The sequence below is a fragment of the Oryctolagus cuniculus genome, chromosome 11 (assembly GCF_964237555.1).
Source record: "Oryctolagus cuniculus chromosome 11, mOryCun1.1, whole genome shotgun sequence".
Classification (NCBI taxonomy): Eukaryota; Metazoa; Chordata; class Mammalia; order Lagomorpha; family Leporidae; genus Oryctolagus; species Oryctolagus cuniculus.
The window spans coordinates 59,812,139-59,831,392 of record NC_091442.1 but is presented as its reverse complement, the minus strand read 5'-3'; the positions used below and the strand labels follow the sequence as shown (position 1 = coordinate 59,831,392).

General features: G+C 63.3%; 1 protein-coding gene across 1 annotated transcript in view; it reads right to left on the bottom strand.

The window, feature by feature from the left end:
* LRP1 (LDL receptor related protein 1) overlaps positions 1 to 19,254 on the bottom strand; it is a 74,976-nt gene that overhangs the window by 20,577 nt on the left and 35,145 nt on the right. The window contains exons 16-42 of the mRNA XM_051832985.2: positions 18,403 to 18,543; positions 18,180 to 18,305; positions 17,667 to 17,783; positions 17,288 to 17,368; positions 15,606 to 15,773; positions 13,033 to 13,215; positions 12,490 to 12,690; positions 11,345 to 11,590; positions 10,940 to 11,137; positions 9,786 to 9,990; positions 9,482 to 9,646; positions 8,656 to 8,900; positions 8,355 to 8,486; positions 7,864 to 8,091; positions 7,573 to 7,747; positions 7,381 to 7,475; positions 7,081 to 7,230; positions 6,855 to 6,995; positions 6,309 to 6,443; positions 4,745 to 4,876; positions 4,457 to 4,591; positions 4,200 to 4,329; positions 3,984 to 4,110; positions 3,632 to 3,783; positions 3,426 to 3,550; positions 2,763 to 3,140; positions 232 to 421 (exon numbers count right to left, since the gene is read on the bottom strand). Coding sequence (XP_051688945.2) covers positions 232 to 421; positions 2,763 to 3,140; positions 3,426 to 3,550; positions 3,632 to 3,783; positions 3,984 to 4,110; positions 4,200 to 4,329; positions 4,457 to 4,591; positions 4,745 to 4,876; positions 6,309 to 6,443; positions 6,855 to 6,995; positions 7,081 to 7,230; positions 7,381 to 7,475; positions 7,573 to 7,747; positions 7,864 to 8,091; positions 8,355 to 8,486; positions 8,656 to 8,900; positions 9,482 to 9,646; positions 9,786 to 9,990; positions 10,940 to 11,137; positions 11,345 to 11,590; positions 12,490 to 12,690; positions 13,033 to 13,215; positions 15,606 to 15,773; positions 17,288 to 17,368; positions 17,667 to 17,783; positions 18,180 to 18,305; positions 18,403 to 18,543 — 4,501 coding nt within the window. The remainder of the gene's footprint in view (positions 1 to 231; positions 422 to 2,762; positions 3,141 to 3,425; positions 3,551 to 3,631; positions 3,784 to 3,983; positions 4,111 to 4,199; positions 4,330 to 4,456; positions 4,592 to 4,744; positions 4,877 to 6,308; positions 6,444 to 6,854; positions 6,996 to 7,080; positions 7,231 to 7,380; positions 7,476 to 7,572; positions 7,748 to 7,863; positions 8,092 to 8,354; positions 8,487 to 8,655; positions 8,901 to 9,481; positions 9,647 to 9,785; positions 9,991 to 10,939; positions 11,138 to 11,344; positions 11,591 to 12,489; positions 12,691 to 13,032; positions 13,216 to 15,605; positions 15,774 to 17,287; positions 17,369 to 17,666; positions 17,784 to 18,179; positions 18,306 to 18,402; positions 18,544 to 19,254) is intronic.

Below are 19,254 nucleotides of genomic sequence, written 5' to 3'. Positions count from 1 at the left end.
TCAATCACAAAGCCAGGTGCCTCCACCACAGCCCTCCATCCACCCCTTGGTTTGGGGAACTGGAATATTATCCTCCTGTCACAGCCGAGGAAACTGAAGCCCAGAGGGGGTGTGCAGCTCACCCCAGGACACACAGCAGGGGCAGGCGGCATGTGGGCTGGCGCCCGGCTCTCCTGCCCCCGCACCCCCGGGTGGCCCTGTTGGCGCCCCCTCCCCCGGCCTGCTGCTCACTTCTGGCACTCGTCCAGCACGAAGGCCCGCGGGTGGTCATCTCCAGACATGGTGATGACTGTCTCACGCTCGAAGGCCCCTGGGCGGCTCTGGTCCACCGTGTGCCGGGTGATGGTGGACGTCGTGTAGCTTGTCCAGTAGAGCGTGTCCCAGCCACGGTGATAGGCCAGGCCTTCCACGGAGCCCACGTCTGTGAAGGCACGGGAGAAACTGGGGGTCAGGAGGGGGCGGGGGTGGGGTGGCCGGGGGCATCTATCCCCCCAGGCTGGAAGGGGGAGGGAGGGTGTGGATGTGTAGGGCGCCCAGGTCCGACCTCCAGCGCACCCACAGTCCGCCTCCTGCCCCCTGCCCCCTCTATGGGCTCAGCCTGCCTCGGTGGTAGGGGTTGTGTTTTGCTGGAGCTCAGCCAAGCTGAGTTCATGTTGGGTTTCAGTAAATCAGATCCGACCTGGGCTGTCTGGGGAAGCGTCCTACTTAACAAGGCTCTGACCCTGATTGGTTAGGAAAGTAGACATCTTAACTCTGCTTATAGAACCAAGAGCGTGAGGCCCGGAGCTGTGGCACAGTGGGTTGGGCTGTTTGTCTGAGGCCCCGGCATCCCATTTGAGCGCCAGTTCAAGTCCCGACTGCTCTTCTTCCAATACAGCTCCCTGCTAATGTGCTTGCTTAAAGTAGCAGAAGATGGTGCTTGGGTCCCTGCACCCACATGGGAGACTTGGATGGAGTTCCTGGCTCCTGGCTTCTGCCTGGCCCAGCCCCAGCCATTGTGACCATTTGAGGAGTGAACAAGAGGATGAAAAAAATCTCTGTGTGTATAACTCTCTCTTTCGAATAAATAATTTTTTTTTTTTTTTTGACAGGCAGAGTGGATAGTGAGAGAGAGAGACAGAGAGAAAGGTCTTCCTTTTGCCATTGGTTCACCCTCCAATGGCCGCCACGGCCGGCGCGCTGATCCGAAGGCAGGAGCCAGGTGCCTCTCCTGGTCTCCCATGGGGTGCAGGGCCCAAGCACCTGGGCCATCCTCCACTGCACTCCCGGGCCACAGCAGAGAGCTGGCCTGGAAGAGGGGCAACCGGGAAAGAATCCGGCGTCCCGACCGGGACTAGAACCCAGTGTGCCGGCGCCGCTAGGTGCAGGATTAGCCTATTGAGCCGCGGTGCCTTGAATAAATAAATTTTTAAAAATACTTTTTTTTTTTAAATAGTAGGCCTGCAATGCCAACATCCCAGTTTGTATCCCAGTTGCTCCACTTCCAATGCAGCTCCCTGCTAACGGCCCGAGAAAAGCAGCAGAAGATGGCCCAGGTGCTTGGGTCCCTGCCACCCACGTAGGAGACACAGATGAAGCTTCTGGCTTCATCCTGGCTCAGCCCTGGCGGTTGTGGCCATCTGGGGAGTGAACCAGTGGATGGAAAATTCTCTCTCTCTGTCTCTCCCTCCTGTTTATAATCTGACTTACAAATTAAAAAAAAAAAATGTATAAGGAGACAGACAGGCCTGAAAGCTTCATGCCAGGAAGAGACCAGGGGTTTTCTTGCCTTCAAGCAGCAGGGTGATGGGAGTGCTGGCAGGGAGGCGCTGGGCACAGGGGTTAAGACACCCCTGTTATCAGAGTGCCAGGGTCTGAGTCCTGGCTCTGCTTCCGATTCCAGCTTCCTGCTCAAGTGCACCCTGGGAAGCAGCACGGATGGCTCAACAGCGTGGGTCTCTGCCACCCGCGTGGAAGCCCTGGGTGGAGTTCCAGGCTCCGGCGTCGGCCTGGTCCAGCCCTGGCTGTTGCAAGCCTTTGGGGAATGAACCAGAGGATGGGGGAGCTCTTTGTGCCTCTCAAACAGCATGGCCGTAGGTTTTAAGAGGGGCCTGTGTGCTATACTGCAGTCTGCAGCACGGCCTGGGCCGAGGGGCGGCCGGGATACTCTCCTGACCCGGCTGGGATGAGGCTGGAGCTGAGCCGGGTCTGGCCCCCCCACTGTTACCCAGCTCACTGCTATGGTCCAGCTGAATGCATGAATGAATGAGCCCAAGGAGGAAAGGGAGTGGACACAAACAGCAGTTCCCAAGGAGCCCAGGGCCGTCCTGGATGACAGTCTAAGCCTGCGACTGCTTCCCCGTGCACCCGCACTGGCCCCTGGTGCTGAGCTCGACTGCCCGGAGCTGGGGTGGGGAGCCCGTCTCCCTACACAGCCCAGCACACCCAGGCTTGACCAGGGAAGCAAGCCTGTGCAAGTTGCTGAGATCCTAAGGGGCCAGCGTGGAACCCCAGCTTGTGTCTGCAGCCGGAGCTGTGAGTGTTGGGCTCCAGACTTTGGCCTGACTCTGGGCATCCCTGGAGGAATGGGGGAGGGGATGACAAGGGAGGAGGGGGGTTGGGCAACAGCGACTCCAAATAAGGAGACTTTTATGTAGCTGACAGCGGGCTCAGCGCAGCTGGACTGCCACTTTTGTGGGACAGTGCGGCAGGTGGGATTCGGATGTGGGGCAGGGGAGGGCTGTGAGAGTCTGTGGCGGCCCCCCCGGCCCCCGGGCACTCACTCTCCACGATGGTGGTCCTCCCCGAGCCATCGTCATTGATCTGCTGGATGTTCCCAAAGTGGATGTCACTGAAGAAGATGCGATTGGGGGTGCCCGGGGAGGTGCCCGCCCGGTAGTCGAAGGCCAGGGCGATGACATTCTTCATGTGCTCGGGGTCCTCGAAGGGTTGCACAGGTGCATTGAGGTTGCGCTCGTCCGACAGGTGGATGCTCTTGAGGATAGTGCGCTCCGAGTAGAGCAGGTAGCCGGCGTACTCCCGGCAGGACGCGCCGTCTTCCGCCAGCATCCCGTGGGCGCAGGCGCAGGCTCGCTGGCCCCCACCCCGGTACAGGCAAAGCTGCTGGCACCCGCCATTGGCCACGGCGCACACGTTGGTGCCTGGGGGGAGGGGGAGGTCACAGGGGGCAGGGTCTGCCTGGGGGAGGGGCTCTCTGGTGCTCCTGTCACCTGGACCCTGACCTTGGCGCCTGCTCTGCCTCAGCATCCCCAGCTCAGTCAACCCTCCAGGCCCTCATCCCTCAACTCCCAGATCAGCCCTTGTCGCCAGCCTCTCCCCTCCCCCCATTCCTGGTCTCTCAGGCCTTTGGAGGGCACCCCTCCAGGCTCCACCTTCTCTCCCAGCCCCTGTCGCTCTGGCCCTGGCCCAGAGCGCCAGCCTCACACCTTTCTGCCGGTCGCGGTTGAAGACCTTGATGTCTTTGAGCTGGACGCCGATGCCGGTTCGCAGGGGCACGGAGTCGGTGGCGTTGTCCTTGCTCCCGCGCTTGATGGAGCCGTTGGCGTGAGTCCTGGGGGCAGGGAGAGGCGTGAGCGGGGCGCGCGCAGGGCAGGGACGGGGTGAGGACGGCACACGGAAGAGCAGCCCTCACCGGTCACTCCAATAGATGAAGTCCTCAAACACAGACACGGAAAACATGTCCATGTTGTTGCTGGACAGGACCACCTCGCGGCTGTCGCCCGTCTCCAGGTCGATGCGCTCGATCTTGTCGGTGCGGGCGTCGCACCAGTACAGCTTCCCATCCTGCGGGCACAGATGCCACCTCACTCCGGGACCCCCACCCCCTGCTCTCCCCACTCACCCCTGCCCGTCCCCCGGGTCCCTCTGCTCTGCACGTCGCCTCTGGGGTAGAGGAGTCCTGCTCTGGGTGGGAGCTGGGCCCCTGCCCTCTGCTCTCTCACTGGCCGGGGCTCTCCCCACCGGCTCCATGGTCACGCCCAAACCTGATAGTCCACGGAGATGCCGTTGGGCCAGCTGATGCTGACGTTAACCAGCACCACCCGCTCGGTGCCATCCAGTCGCGAGCGCTCGATGCGCGGATACTGGCCCCACTCAGTCCAGAACAGGTACCTGTGTGTGGAGACGAAGGGGACGGGCGTGAGAACCCAGATCACAAAAGTGCCAGGGCTGGCCCCGAGCCAGCCCGTCCAGCTGCTCACCCCTTCTCCGGGTGCACAGTGATGGCCCGGGGCTTGTCCAGACCCTGGGAGATGACCACGTAGCGGAAAGAGCCATTGAGCCGGGCCACCTCGATGACGTCAAAGCCCTGGTCTGTCCAGTAGATGTTGCCTGCGGAGGGAGTGGGGTGCAGGGAGGTTGGTGGGGGGCACGCACACAGCCCCAGGGACCCCTGCAGCTGTCCATCTGTCCCTGCCGACTTCCTCTCCCATCCCCTCTGAGGCGCCCCAGCACCCACCTGCGATCCAGTCCACTGCGATGCCCTCCACACGGCCAATGCCGTTGGTCACCACGTCCTCTCGCCAGGTCTGGTCGCGCTTGGCCCGGCTGATGGTGCTCAGGCCCATGTCCACCCAGTAAATGGTGTCGTTCTCTGCAAGTGGAGGTGCCCACGTGAGGATACCCGGTGTGGCGGGGGCAAGACCAGGGGCCAGAATCATGCAGCAGGTGTCAGGTGCTGGGGGCCAGTGCAGGTCCCCAAGCTCCTGGGTCACGTCCCGCCATCCCCCGTCACCCAATGTCTCACCAGCATGGAAGTCGATGCCAACAGCCAGCGAGGTCCCTGACACAGGGACCAGGGCGTCTGACTTGTCATTGGGATCCAAGGGGATTCCCCGAATTCCCTCATGCACGGAGTACAGGAGAAAGGAGCCCACGCCTGAAAGGCAATGACCCCTCAGGCACGGGCCTCGCGACGCTCCTTGAAGCCTGGCTCTTGCTACCTTCACACCGCTCTTCTCTGCTTCCTCTTTGGTATCTTCCCCCCAGCCATCGCCCCTGACCCAAAGGTGTCTGAGACCCAGAGCCTGGCGCTGCTGAAGAAAGTCCTCCTGGCTAGAGGGCGAGTGCCTGCAGGACCTCTCACGGACATGAGGGGGCAGCAGAGACGCGGCTTTCTCTCCCCTCACTTGGCCCTTACAACACAAGGCGGGCGGCTCCCCACAGAGGCCCTGGGGGAGGCTCAGACAATCAGGATGGGACGTCTCCAATCTAGATTTTCAGCTTGGCACTCCGCCTGACCTTAGCTTCCTCTTTGTCCTCCCTCTGACTGGTCCAGGCCACACCCTCTCTCCAACACCCAGAAACCTTCCCAGCACCTTGCTTGCTGCCAGCCCTCCATTCCCCGCGTAGCCCTAGCCCTCCCTTGCCTTTATCCTCTCATGCAGGTTGGCCCCAAATGAACGCCCAAAGGGGCCCCAGTGAGGGAAAAACCCGAATGCTACAGGCCGTGCTTGCATATTTACTCCTAACGTTGCTTACTAGAAGTGCTTATTTCTAATAGTCTAATGTTCCTGATATTTGAATGCTGGAGTCCGTGCCTGAAGAATTCTTGGTGTGCACGGACACATTCAAGGCTCTGAGAAGTTCTGCGAAGTTCCGCAGCCTCAACGTTGCCTCCCTGCCGTGCCCACATCAAAGGCGGAGGTTCCCAGGGGCCCATAAATCAGTCAACAGGGGCTCGTGAAACGCCTCTGACTCTCAGCCCAGACCCTGCTGCTCACCCTGGGATTACCCCAAAGCCTCCTAACTGGTCTAACTGCCTTGGTTTCTCCTGCTCCCCTGCTGCCGCCAGCTTAATCTTCCCCAAACACCACTTCCAGGCACCACCAGCTGAGAACCCGCAGGAGCCCCGCCCTCCCGACCTCACCGCCTTATCACCAGGACTTTCCCACACCCAGCCCAGCGCTCTGGGCTCAGGGCCCTACGCACAGTCTCCAGCACTGGGCTGGGGCACGGCTTTAGCTTCCCCTTTGTGTGGGCCTAGAACCTTCTCCTGCAGGCCGTGCGTCCCAATGCTACTCATTCTTCCTATAAACCCAGCTCACAGCACACCTCTGCCAGGAGGCTGGCATCTAGCTCCCCAAAACCCTGCTATGGGTGGGCACTGGACAGTCAGAGCCACGCCACGGTCCAGCTTCCCCTCCGTGCTGGCCCCCTGCAGAGCCAGGGACGGGGCTTTCACTCCCTGGGTTTTCCCATGGCGCCCAGCCGCGTGGGGGCTTCTCAGACACCTCACCCAAGGGCGCCGGAGGAATGCAGCATTGCCCGCGGTGTGGGCCAGGGTGGGGGAGCAGAGGCCGCGCACTGACCCTCGCAGGCCTGCTGGCCGCTCCGGAGGCTGTAGCCGGCCGTGCACATGCAAGAGCGCGTCGTCTCCGACGTGGGCAGGCAGAGCTGGGAGCAGTCGCCGTTGTTGACGCTGCAGGGGTTGGTGCCCTCGTGGTCTGGGGGGTGGGGGTGAGAGGCAGACAGAGGGTCAGGGGGCCTTCGGGACGGTCACCACCTTCACCCTGGGCCTGGTGGGGGCTACCACCCACCCCGCTCCCAGGTCTTCTGTCCTCCCAGGGCCGGTGACCAAGGCTGTCATGGGAAGGAGCAAAAGGAGCCCACGGTGGGGGGTGCAGCCAAGGCCTCTCACTTCCGTTCCGGCCCGCTGCCCTGCCCGCTGCCCGCCCTGAGTTCTGGGCCCCACCAGCCCCGCTGCCCCCTCTGAGCTCCGGGCCTGCCCCAGCCCCGCTGCCCGCCCTGAGCTCCGGGCCTGCCCCAGCCCTGCTGCCCCCTCTGAGCTCCAGACCCCTGCCCCAGCCCCGCTGCCCGCTCTGCACTCCAGGCCCCGCCCCAGCCCTGCCGCCTACCGAGCTGGATGCTCTCGTCATAGACCTTCATGTGCATCACCAGCGTGGTGCTGTTGCGCAGGACCACGGCGCCCGAGCCGTCGGCCTTGTTGCAGGTACCCATCTTCTCCGACACCTGATCTGCCCACCACAGCTTGTCCCCTGGGGAGGCAGGAGGCGGTGAGGCCCGCGGAGCCCCAAGGCCGTCATCTGTGCGTGGCCTGCCCTCCCCGCGGCGGGCCCTCACCCATGATGGCCAGGGCGGTGGCCTTGCCCAGCTGGCTGCGCATGGCGTCTATGACCTCCAGGCCGCTGCCGTCCAGGTTGCAGCGGTTGATGGTGTGGTTCCCGGAGCTGATCCAGTAGAGCTTACTCTCAGGGAAGTCGATGGCCAGGCCTGAACCAGGAGGGCGGGGGGCAGGGGTGAGAGTTCGTGGAAGGGGCATCTGGACAGTCACCGAGGTTGGGACGGTGCAAGGGCCCCGCGAGCGTCTCACGCTCGGGGACTTGGGGGAGGGCTACAGGCACAGGCAGGGCAGGCTCCTACCCACAGGGCCCTTCTGGGCGCTGAAGAGCAGGGTGCGGTTGCTGCCGTCCATGTTGGCCATGCTGATGTTGTCACCGTCCGTCCAGTAGAGTTTCCTGCAGGTGGGGCCGACAGTGGCAGCGTCAGGGTCTCCCGCTGCCCACCTGCCCAGCCTCTCCCCCCGAGCCCCCCAGCCCCAGGCGTCGGACCCACCCCCGCAGTGGGTGGACCACCAGGCCGTGAGGCTGCTCCAGGCCCTGCACCACCGCGTTCTTGAAGGAGCCGTCCAGCCGGGCCACGTTGATCTGCTTCTTGTTGGTGTCGTAGCTCGTCCAGAACAGGTTCCGGGAGACCCAGTCCACAGCTAGCCCGTGGGCATTGGGCAAATCTAGGGGCACAAGTGGAGAGCCCATGGTTGGGCGCTCGCAGGGCCCGGGCTGGGAGGAGGGCAGGTATGGAGCACTGGACCGGGGAGGGCCCAGGGGCCGGGCGGGGGGCCGGCACCTGCAGAAACGACTGTCTCCACGCCTGTGCCGTTGATGAAGGCTCGCTTGATGGCCTGGGTGCGCACGTCCGACCAGTACACGCGCTGCTCCCGGGCGTCATAGTCCAGCACCGTGACGTTGTCGATGTCGGGCACCGTGAAGGAGATGATGTAGTTGTAGTAGGGGGCGTCCAGGTCCACGCCCCGGATCTCCATCTGACGCGCGTACAGCAGGAACTTCTTAAACTCTGCGGGGCACAGGGCCGGTCGCTGGGGGCAGTCCCTGCCTCCCTGCTTCCCAGCCAACCACCACCCCCAACGCCGGAGGTCCCTTCCACTTGCTGCTGGCCCTGGGCTCTGGGGAAACGCCCCACTGGGTGCAGCCACCCCTCAAGCTCCAGCCTCGGCTCCCCGCACTGGTGCCTGGGTCCTTACTTAAAGGACAGGGATCCTGGGGGCCAGAGAGCCCTCCCTCAGCCGCCTGGCCTCAATGGAGGAGGGGTGGGCCTACCATAGCAGGTGGTGTTGTCCTGGTGCAGCTTCATGAGGTGGGGGCAGGCGCAGGAGACCGTCCGGTTGTAGTTGATGAGACACAGGTGGGAGCAAGGCCCACGGCCCCCGTTGGCCTCACACGGATTGGGAGCTGGGAGCAGGGGCGGAAAGAGGAACAAGAGGCTCCTGGGACTGCCGGTCAGGCCTGGCCTTTCTCACCTCGGCTTGCATGCCCCTGCTCCTGCTCTGTTCCCGCCCCTGCCTGCCCAGCACAGACCCCAGCCCGTCTCTCCAGTGCCTTCGAGGCCCCTGGCCCTTACCCATGGGCTGCCGGGATGGGTGGTAGACCTGAAGGTCGAAGGGCTGGGTGTTGGTTCTCTGGACAACGGTGACGTTGTGGCCGGTCCATTTGTTGGCCTTGGCCAGTGTGTTTGTACGCCAGTCGGTCCAGTACACCTCCCCCCCATACAGCGTCACTGCAAACGGGTGCGACAGGAACTCGTGTCCCCGAAGCACCTCCATGTGGCCGGAGCCGTCGTAGCGGGCTGAGTAGATGGCGTCTGACCTGAGAGCGGGGTGGCGGCAGAGTGAGGATGCGGGCGGGGAGCTCAGCCCTTAGCACCCCGCGTGGGGTGTCCACTACCCTGCCCTGGCCCACAGCCCGGCCTGCTGAGCACGCAGCCAGCACCCCTTCCTCCCGGCCTGGCTGGTCAGAGCGAGCACAAGGGAGAAGGGAGGCCGGAGGCCGGAGGCCGGAGCCGGGCGGTGCTGGGCTCCAGCTGCTGGGCCCCTGTTCCCGAACCCCCCAGGGGAGTGCGCTGGCTCACTTCTTCCCAGGCTGCAGGCGGCACTCAGGGCGCGGGAGAGAGTTAGGGAAAGACACCCTCTCTGGACAGACAGATTAGAACACTGTCCCTTCCTCATGTGCCCCCCCCCCCCCCCGTGGAGGCCACGGCCTGGGGCTCACAGAGAGCCCAGCTGGGGTCACCGCAGGCAACAGCCTGGCTTCTGCCCTCTTCTCTCTCACCCACTGCCCCTGGCCCCAGCCTCTGCCCTCGTCCCACTGTGCCTGGCCCTTGACCATCCTCTTCCTGCTTCCCCCGCTCCTGCCCCCTGGGCCCCGCGGGGTGTGGTGCAGGCACAGACCTGGCGTCGATCCACAAGATGCGCTTCTCCAGGTAGTCCACGGTGAGCCCGTTGGGCCAGCCCCCGGAGCCTGTCTCCCTGTGGACGGTGCGGCGCCCGGCCCCACTCATGGAAGCGGCCTCGATACGAGGCAGGCTGGCGTCCCAGTCTGTCCAGAACAGGATCCTGGGGGGGTGGGGAGAGAGGGTCAGGAGGGCAGGGGTGGAGGGGAGGAGCAGAGGTAAAGGGTAATGGGGCAGCCAGCACTGCGGTGTCCCCAGCAGGTGCAGTGGGGCCTTCCAAAGACAGCGGGGCAGGGCCTCACCCATCCCGGGGATCCAGGGCAATTGCCCTTGGGTGCTCAATGTCCCCGGCCAGCAGGGTGGTGCGTAGGGTCCCGTCCAGCTTGGCCACTTCGATCTGGTCCAGGTTACTCTCCACCCAGTAGATGTTGCCCGCAATCCAGTCGACAGCCAGGCCCTCGGGAGTGGCCAGGCCGTACTGGATCACCACCTCGAAACTGGTCAGGGCTGGAGGATGAGAGCCGGTTGGGGTGTTAGCATCTCCTGGGTGGGGTGAAGAATCCCAGGAGTCCTTGCTGACTGTCCCCTGCCCCAAATCCTGGCACTGGCGCCAGCAGCTCCAATGTGCCCAGACTCAGTGGGGGGTCCCCAGCACCCCCACTCTCCTCACCCAGGCTCCTGCCCTATCATGAGATCAAGCAAGAGAGAGGACTAGAGCAGCGGGGGGAGGCTCTGGGGAACAAATGTGCACTCAGTATGAGGACAGAACTTTCTAGAAGTCACCCCATCAAACGTTCTGATGGTTTCTCACGCCAGCACGAGCACGTGTGCCTTGGGTTTGGGAGCCGTCGCCTCGTGTGGCTGTCACCCTTACTCAGCCATCCTCTTGTGGACAGACATTTGAGATGGCTTTGCGTTTTCTGTACTAACAAACAACACACACTGCTCCAGTACGCTGTGCCCTTCAAAGTCTTTGCTCAGATGTCGCCTTCTCAGGGGACTGTCTGAGACCAGGCGATTTTAAACAGCCATCTTGGCCCTGTAGAACCCCCGGGCCCCAGGGGCATAGCAGGTGTGTGGCTGAAGGAGGAGGCCTGCAACAAGCCAGGCGGCTTTGGGCTGGGACAGTAGCAGAGAGGGCCCGGGGGTGGGGGGCAGATGCTCCACTCCCAGCGGCTTTTTCCTCTCAAGCCTGCAATTCTAGGAGCTGGGGAGCCGAGCTCCAGGCTGTCCCAAAGGAAAGGACGATCATTTTCTTAATTATCAGGCTGGGAGCTCTGTGGAGGATAATTATGGGGCGTCAGGCACTGAGACCCACAGCAAAATATAACCCAATTAACAGCACTGAGGGGGGATGGGAGAACCAAGGCCTCCCCCGGGGGCCACCAGGACCTGGGCCTCTGGCCCCGGGTGCCCAAAGCCCCGTGAGCCTGTGCGGACCCTGCCCCGACCGCACCTCCGTTGTCCAGCAGCTTCCCTCGGTAGATCTTGTCCTCCACCACGTCTGTCCAGTAGAGGGCGCTCTGGCTGAGGTGGAAGTCCAGGGCGATGGTGTTGCGCAGGCCAGGCACCAGGACGCTGTAGTCCCCTTTGTGAAGGTCAATGCGTCGGATCTCATGACGGTTGGAGAAGATGATGAATGGCTTGAAGGGGTCTGGGGTGGAAGGGACGTGATGGGGTCAGGGGCTTGCCTCCCGTGCCCCCTGTCCGGGGGGCAGGCAGGGTTTCTGTCGGCTATGGTACTGGGGAGCCAAATGGAAAATGGAGCCTGGCATCTGGCTGTCCAAGCCTATCGGCAGCTCAGGGGTCTCCCCCGGCCTGCCTGGGCCCACCTTCCCCACCCCGCGCCCCTGTGTCGCACCCAGGCTGCGGCAGCTCTCGCCGTCGGGCTCCAGGACCCAGCCCTCGTAGCAGGAGCACTTCACGCTGAACTTGTTCTGGTCGCATTTCTGGCTGCACTTGAGGTGCTTGGCACAGTAGCTCTGGATCTGACAGGTGTGGTTGTCGGGCCCCAGCTCCATGCCCAGAGGGCAGGAGCACACGATGCCTTCGCCAGGTGCCACAGAGCAGTTGTGGCTGCAGCCGCCGTTGTTCAGAGAGCACTGGTCTGCAGGTGGGGGGCCGGGGGACAGGTCTGGGGTCAGCATCTGGACCTCAGCCTGCTGGGCCCCAAGTCCTGGCTCCGTGCCCGAGGCCCCCCTCTCCTCTCTCCATTCCTGCCAGTGTTTCCCAGGCTCCCTCAGGCCGGGGGTGAGACCCTGGAGCCGACAGCACCCCCATCTCTCTCTCTGGTTCTTAGCTGCCTGCCCCTTCGTGGGCTATGGCTGGCACCCCTGCCCTTGGCCCTAGCCCTGGGCAGCTGCTTTCCCCACCTCTCCTGAGCCTGGTGGGCTGCGAGGGGGGACGTGGCAGGGAATGTGCTGGCCAGGATCTGCAGCCTGCCCGCGACCTGTCAGCAGTTCTGCGGGCCTTATCTCCTGGGGCTCCCCTTCCAAGGAACCGGCTGCTCCAAGGCCCGGCCGAGCACAGATAAGGCGGCTCTGCTGCTCGTCCGGGAGCCATACCATTTGGCTCTCCTGACCCCCGCCTCCCCCAGCCTCGTTCCTTTAGATCTAGAATATGCACCCCCTCCCCCACCTTTGCACTCACTCTACAAGTTCTGCTTGTCCTTGGGAACCCACTTAAAGGCCCACTGCCTCCGGGAAGCCTACCCGGCCATCAGCACTCAGGCCTGGTGCCTGCACCTCCTGCCCCAGGGCGTTGCGGGAAGCGTGGGCGAGGGGGACCGTACCTGCAGGAACTGTGTGACCTGGACCTGCCTAACTAGCCCCTCTATGGCTCAGTCTTCTCGTCAGCAAGACAGTGACGGTGCCAGTCTATGCAGCACAAGGGGCTGAGCAGGCTGCCCCTCCACCGTGCTCCCGGGGCATCCCTCACCGTGCTCCGGGGTGTCCCCCACCCCCAGCCCTGTGCGAGCCCGGCCCGGCTGCCCTGGCCGCTCCTCACCGCAGAGCTCGCCCTCGTCCGAGCCGTCCCCGCAGTCGTCATGGCCGTCGCACAGCTTGTCGGGGGGCAGGCAGACGGAGGTGTTGTTGGCGCAGGGGTGTGAGGGCGGCCTGCAGGCCAGGGACTCACAGTTCTCCTCGTCCGAGTTATCTTCGCAGTCGCTGTCGCCATCGCACACCCACGCTTTGCTGATGCAGCGAGCTGAGGGAGGGGACAGGGTTCCCAGACCCCGTGGGATCAGGACTGTCATGCCTGAGCTGCCACTAGGATCCTCTAGGCCCTTTCAACCCAACCCACACGGGCCACGGAGGAGGCCTCTGCCGCGGGTGCCGACGCCCCGCTCCGGCTGTGGTTCCCAGGCCCTTCCCGCAGGCCCCGGCCACCCTGTGCCTTGGCCTGTATGTGTGGCATAGGCTTCCTCTGGGCTGCCTTTGGTCTCGCAGGGCCCTCACCCCACCATGCAGAGCGGGGTGTCTCCCTGGCCACCACTCGGCCCTCAGCATGGCCTCCCTGTCCCAGGCTCCCCCCAGCCCTCCTTTTTACCCGAGTCCTTGCAGCCAAACTTGACGTTGGGGTCACAGACATGGGTCACTCCCTCGCAGCTCTTCTCATCGCTCGAGTCCATGCAGTCAGTGTCCCCGTCGCAGCGCCACCGGAGGGGGATGCACAGTCCGTCCAGCCGGCACTGGAACTCGTCCGTGTGGCAACCACCGGGAGGTCTTGTGGCTGCAGGGGGACGCAGCGGGGGGCATCAGGAGGGACGGCTGCTCCTGGTCAGCCACCCTCAGTGCTGCCTCCCCACCCCACCACGCCCAGCTCGGGGGGCCGAGCCCTGCCGTCTCCCAGCGGGAGCTTAGGGGACACTGTGATCCCTCCCTCATCTGACCCCCACCCCGCCACTTTTAACACACAAGATTTCTTCTAGATCGGCCATTTGCTAGGCCAGAGCTCATGCGAGCAGAGGCCTGGAGAAGTCACAGCGAGCCTCAAGGACATCTGCAGGCTCCTTCCCTGTAAAGGGCACAGCCAGTGCAAGTCTCAGAGACAGGGCCATGCCGGGCAGCAGTGCAGGGCAGACATGGGGGAGGGGCCCGCAGGCCGCGGGGAAGGGCTTGGCAATGACTGCAAGCCTGCAGGGAGCCAGTGCAGCCTGGAGGGCAGGCTGGGGCATGGCCTGACGCATGCTCCATCAGGATCACACTGGCCCTGCGTGGGGAGCTGACTCAGGAGGCAGTGAGCCGGGCAGGGGCAGCACGGGGTCACGGCCTCAATGGCTGAGTTTCACACTCGCAGGGCTGCCAGGCCCAGGCCTCTGCCCTCCCTGCTGTGAACGCAGATGACACCCGCGCCCAGACCTCCAGCAGCTTCCCCAGAGCCCCTGAATCTCCTCCCAGTCAGATCCCCTGCAGCGTTGTCTTCCTGAAGCACCCGACACAGTGCACCTGCTGGCTTCGACATCCTTCCAGGACGCCTTCGCCTCCCAAGGCAAGCCAGGGCCCAACTTTCCCCTGCGGCCATGATCTGCTCCCTTGGGGGTGGCTGCGTTTCCCACTGACCCTACACGAGGCTCGCTTTGGCCCAGCCTGGCACCCCTACCACCCTACTGAAGTGCTCAGCCTCACTCTCTAAGCCTCCACAACAGGGCGCCCCGTGCCATCCCTCTGCCTCTGAAGAGCCTCCCCCTTGCCCACCTACTGGCAGTCTAACCCCTCTACAGGACCTGGTTCAAACCCCATCGGCTCCTGCACGGCCTCAGCCTGGTCAACGAGCGCTCCCCGGCTGCCCTCTCGTCCTGCTTCGCGGAGAAGGAAGCCTGCTCACAGAAGCCGTGACCGGGCCCAGCCTACCCCGCTCACCGGCAAGCCCAGGGAGCCCCACTATACCGCACGGCCTCCAGGGCCTCCTTCCCAGCACCCCACGGGGCTGTCTCCTGTCCCCCTCACTCAGCCTTTCTCAGAGATGACCTTGGAGACTCAGGCACTGTTTCCCGAGCCTCCTGTCACCTCCTTGTCCTCCCTCTCGGGCTGAGCTCTGCAAGGTGGGGCCAGTGAGCTGGTGGGCGGGGGGCCAGTGAGCCTGTAGAAACTTGGCCTGTGGTATCTTAAAAGCTTTGACAACCAGTTGCCAGTTGAATTGAGGTCCCTAAAATGATACGGAAGCCCTCCCCTATGACACCTGGGATTGGGCCCCAACTCAGAAGCCCGATCTTTGCAGCTGGTCGGCCTGAGGTGAGGTTATTAGGACGGCTCCAGCCGATCCGGACTGGGTTCCGTATTTAAAGGGGAAATTTGGACCCAGAGAGACACCTGTATGTGGGGAAGACACCATGTGATGATGAGGACAGAGACGGGGACACAGCAGCCAAGACCCTCGATTGCCAGCAAGCCCGCAGCTGCGGGGGCAGAGGCCTGGGACAGCTCTGTGGCACCTCGGAAGGGCCCAGCCCTGCCAACAGTTTGGTCTGAGACTTTCAGCCCCCAGAAGTGGGGGACAATGTATTCATGCTTTTTAGGCCACTGTCTCTGCAGCGCCACTATGGGGCCCCAGGAAGCGAGTGTGTCACCGTGAAGAACTTGGTGGCTTTCACATACCAATCTGCATTTCTGACTTCTCTTGAAGCCAAGGCGACCTCGGGTGTGCACCAACCCCAACCGCCGTAACAGCAGTCAACATCGCAGGGCGGGGGGCAGGCAGTGCCCTCCAGAAGAGGCCGCTCCCACGGTCCCCAGGCACAGCCAAGCCCTGTGTGCCCCGTTTTCTCCTGCTCACTTAGCACCCTTCACTGGAGCTACTATTTACCAAATGCAGGCCCTGTGCTGAGCGCTTCTTCCGCATCTCTTCTCGTTAAATCCCTGCCTGGACACTGTGATGCCAGGGCTGTCATTACCCCACTCTGCAGACGCAACTCACAGCAGAGATTAAGCAACTCACCCAAGGCCGCTCAGATAATACGTTGCAGAGCTGGAGCTCAAGTCCAAGGCCACCCAACTGCCAGGCCCTCGGAGAGCTCAAGAGCGCGCGGCCAATCGTCAGCTGGCACGCTCCCCCCTCCCCTGGGATAGGAACCTCCCCGCTCAGCTAGCAGCCGAGGCGGCGGGCACGGCGCTGGTGCCCACCCTGGTTGGTGCAGTTGGCGTGTGTCTCGTCGCTATAGTCCCCGCAGTCGTTGTCCCCGTCGCAGGTCCAGTGCTCGGGGATGCAGCGCCCACTGTTGCACTTGAACTGGGTGCTGGAGCAGGAGTGGCTGCAGCCGGCCTCGTCGCTGTTGTCCCCACAGTCATTGTCTGGGGGCAAGGGAGGGGGGCAGAGGCGAGGGGGGCAGTCAGCAGGGCAGCTTTCTCTGTGACCCCCAGCTCAGCCCCCGCCTCCTCCTCCTCCTCATGCCCACCTGCTGCCCCCCCCTCCCCCGCCGCTGAGAAAACAACAAACAGAAAAGACACAGAAACTGCATAGACTGCAGCATGCACCATGGCCCGGGGCGGGCGGGACCCAGGAGGGCCCTCCCTGAGTCGGAGAGGCTGTGCCGGGGGCAGGAAGTGTCCCCTCTTTCGGCAGGGTGTGGGAACGGGGGTCTGCTGCTTTTACAGGAGAGACAGGAGAGGCAGAGATTTCTCTAGATTTGGAGGGTGAGAGGAGGGGGAGTGTGTGGGGGCTCTGCTGGGCTGGGAGGGGCTTTATTGTTCCTGCACCTAAGCTTTCTGGGCAACCTGCTCTGGACGCCTGTGGCTGAGGGGGCGGGGCCTCTGTGGGTAGAGGCGTCTGAGACAACACTTGAGTCCCAAGGCGAATAAACGCCCTCTTCTAGCCGCGGGGGGGGGGGGGGGGGGGGGCAGCGGCTGGACTCGCCCATGTCCACGGGACCTGTGCTAAGACCCAGGTGCTCTGCCCATCTTGGGGCATTGCTGCCTGCCTCTCTCCCAGGGCACGGGCTGCCCTGACGCTCTCCTGCCCTGCCTCGCCGCCAGCTCTCCGTCATCCCTCCTGTTTCCTTCCCACCCCCTGCCTCCTCTCCTTCCTGCGGCTTGGGGGCGGGAAGCCTGCGGGCCCTGGGGGTGGCCGAGGCGGCTGGGGCTCTGGGTGATGGTGCATGTGCTTCTATGCACTGACCGGCAGGCTCAGGACAGGTCTTTTCGTCAGAGCCGTCCCCACAATCCTTCTCTGAAACACAGAAACCGCCAGGGCAGCCATTGGCACACGAGACACAGCAGGGATGAGGGTCGACGTGGCGCTGACCAGCCCACGCTCACACACAACAGGCAGGCTGCAGCGCTGGGCAGCGCATTACAACACAATGCCAGACGAGACAGAGCCTGACACGGCCACACACACACAAACACACACATGCACGCGCAGTCGCTTGTTGGCGTCACCTGGTCCGTGGCTCACCACCAGGTGGGCTCGAGCCTGGAGCCCGGAGCCTGGGGGCTATACCAAGGACTACAGGAGATGGGGGTTTGCAGGAAGAGGGGGAGTGAGGTGATCCCAGGCTTTCCCCTGCTCTTGCCCCTCTCGCTCATCATTCTCGGGCACCTGAGCCCTGGCACAAGGCAGGCAGCTCCGGCCCTGCCCACGGGAGGAATGGTGCCGACTGGCAATGGTAGGGTCTCCCGTCGGTCCATCTTGGCTCCCCAAAGCCCTTCCAGCTCCTCCTGTCTTCTCCCAGACAACCCAGCTGGGCTTCAGGGTACCGGAGGCCCTGGCCTGATTCTCAAGGCCCCTTCCCTTCCCATCTGCGGCCTGGCTACAGTTTCCGGCTTTCCTAGGACATCAGGGCAGGTGATGGGGGTGAAACTCTTACCATTGTCACACCTCCAGTTGATGTTGATACATCTGCCGTTGTTGCAGGTAAACTGAGTCAAGGGGAAGCAGGTGGGGTAGGCTGTCGGGGAGAGAGAGCAGCTGAGCAGGGGCGCCCGGGGAGGACACAGCATCACTGCTCACGTATCCCCAGTCGGTCACCAGACCCAGGCCCTGTGCCAAGTGCTCTCTGGGTGGGAGCTTGCTGCGCCCGGCAGTGCTGGCATGTTGGTGTTATTAGCGTTCCTGTTTTGCAGACAAAACTTGCTGAGGCCACCCAGGTACTAAGCTGCAGTGGCTCTGCACATCCTCACCTGAGGCATGTGCTCATGGGCTTCCCCTCCCTGGGCCCGGTCCGGGCTTACTGCCACCCCTCTTACCACAGGAGGCTGACTCATCGGAGCGGTCCCCGCAGTCATCATCCAGGTCGCACGTCCAGGAGATGGGGATGCAGCGGCCACTGGCACAGGAGAACTGGTTGGGGGGGCAGGTGCGAGCTGGGGACAGGGATGGGCATGAGTGGCATCGTCCTGACCCTCTCGAGACCTGCTCTGCTTCCCTGCCGTCCCCCCGCCCCATGAGACCCTTACCGGAGAAGTTTAAGACCATCCACGTGGTCTCAGGCTGGATGCTCTACGCACCTCTCAAGGGGTCTCTGGTACCCCCCCCAGGGGAAGGGCCACCTGCCTTGCTCCCGTCTGCACTCTGGAGCTGTGCCATGTCCTGCGAGCTTGGCCCTCCCAGCCTAGGAGCAGACAGCCCTCCCCCACCCCCAGCTTTGCCCTGGAGGCCTGAGCTCTGTTTCTCCCCGAGGCCCCGCCGCAAGCCTGGCTCCCCCATCCACCCTGCCTCCTTGACAGAGGGGTGCGCAGTTGGGGCCCCCAAGTCCACACCTGAACAAGTGGCATTGGACTCGTCCTCGCTGTTCCCACAGTCGTTGTCCCCGTCACACAGCCAGCGGTTGGGGATGCAGCGGTTGTTCTCACACTTGAATCGGTCGGAGGGGCAGGTGTGCTGATCTGGGGGTGTGGATGTGACAGGCCAGGGTGAGCAGGCAGGGCGGGCGCTGCCAGCGCCCAGCTGCCCCGGCGGCCGGCAGAGAGAGCAGGCACTCACGGCAGAGGGCCGGCGCCTCATCGCTGTTGTCCAGACAGTCATTGTCCCCGTCGCACTTCCAGCGCTCCTGGACGCAGCGGCTGTTGGCGCAGGCAAACTCCCCCGGCTGGCACTGGGGTGGGGGCACGTAGGATGGATTCGCTGTGGGCACCACAGGAGAGTGAGCAGGAGAGTGAGACCCAGGTCCTGTGACAAGCACTAGGCTGTCATGCACATGTTCTGTTTGTTTTAACACAGAGAGTAGCTTTTCCCAGAACAAAACACTTCAGGAACGGAGCAGGGAGCCTGCGGTTCTGTCTCCAGTCTACTTCATCATTTCCACACCCCACTGTGGCCTGGGGAGAAAGCAGCTTCCAAGAGAGTCTCAGGCCCCCAGCCCCTTCTGACGACTCAGCTCGTCTTTCCTCACCCCTTCCTTGCCACCTCCACGACTGTCCCTTAGAAGTCATCTCTGGGACCCTCAGGGCCCTGCCCTGGTCCCTGGACTTCTTCTTTCACAGATGTGTCAACTCCACCAGTGGGAGTGGAGAGAGGCCCGGAACCCTGCAGCTCCACAGCTCCACCTCATCATCACCGTGACCCTAGCAGGAAAACCAGTGTGTCCTGGTCATCACACTGGTGACCTCAAGAAGTCCAGGACTGGGGCCGGCGCTGTGGCATGGCGGGTAAAGCCACCGCTTGCAGGGCCAGCATCCCATATGGGTGCTGGTTTGAGTCCCGGCTGCTCCACTTTTGATCCAGCTCTCTGCTATGGCCTGGGAAAGCAGTAGAAGATGGCCCAAGTCCTTGGACCCCTGTATCTGCATGGGAGACCTGGAAGAAGCTCCTGGCTCCTGGCTTTGGATCAGCTCA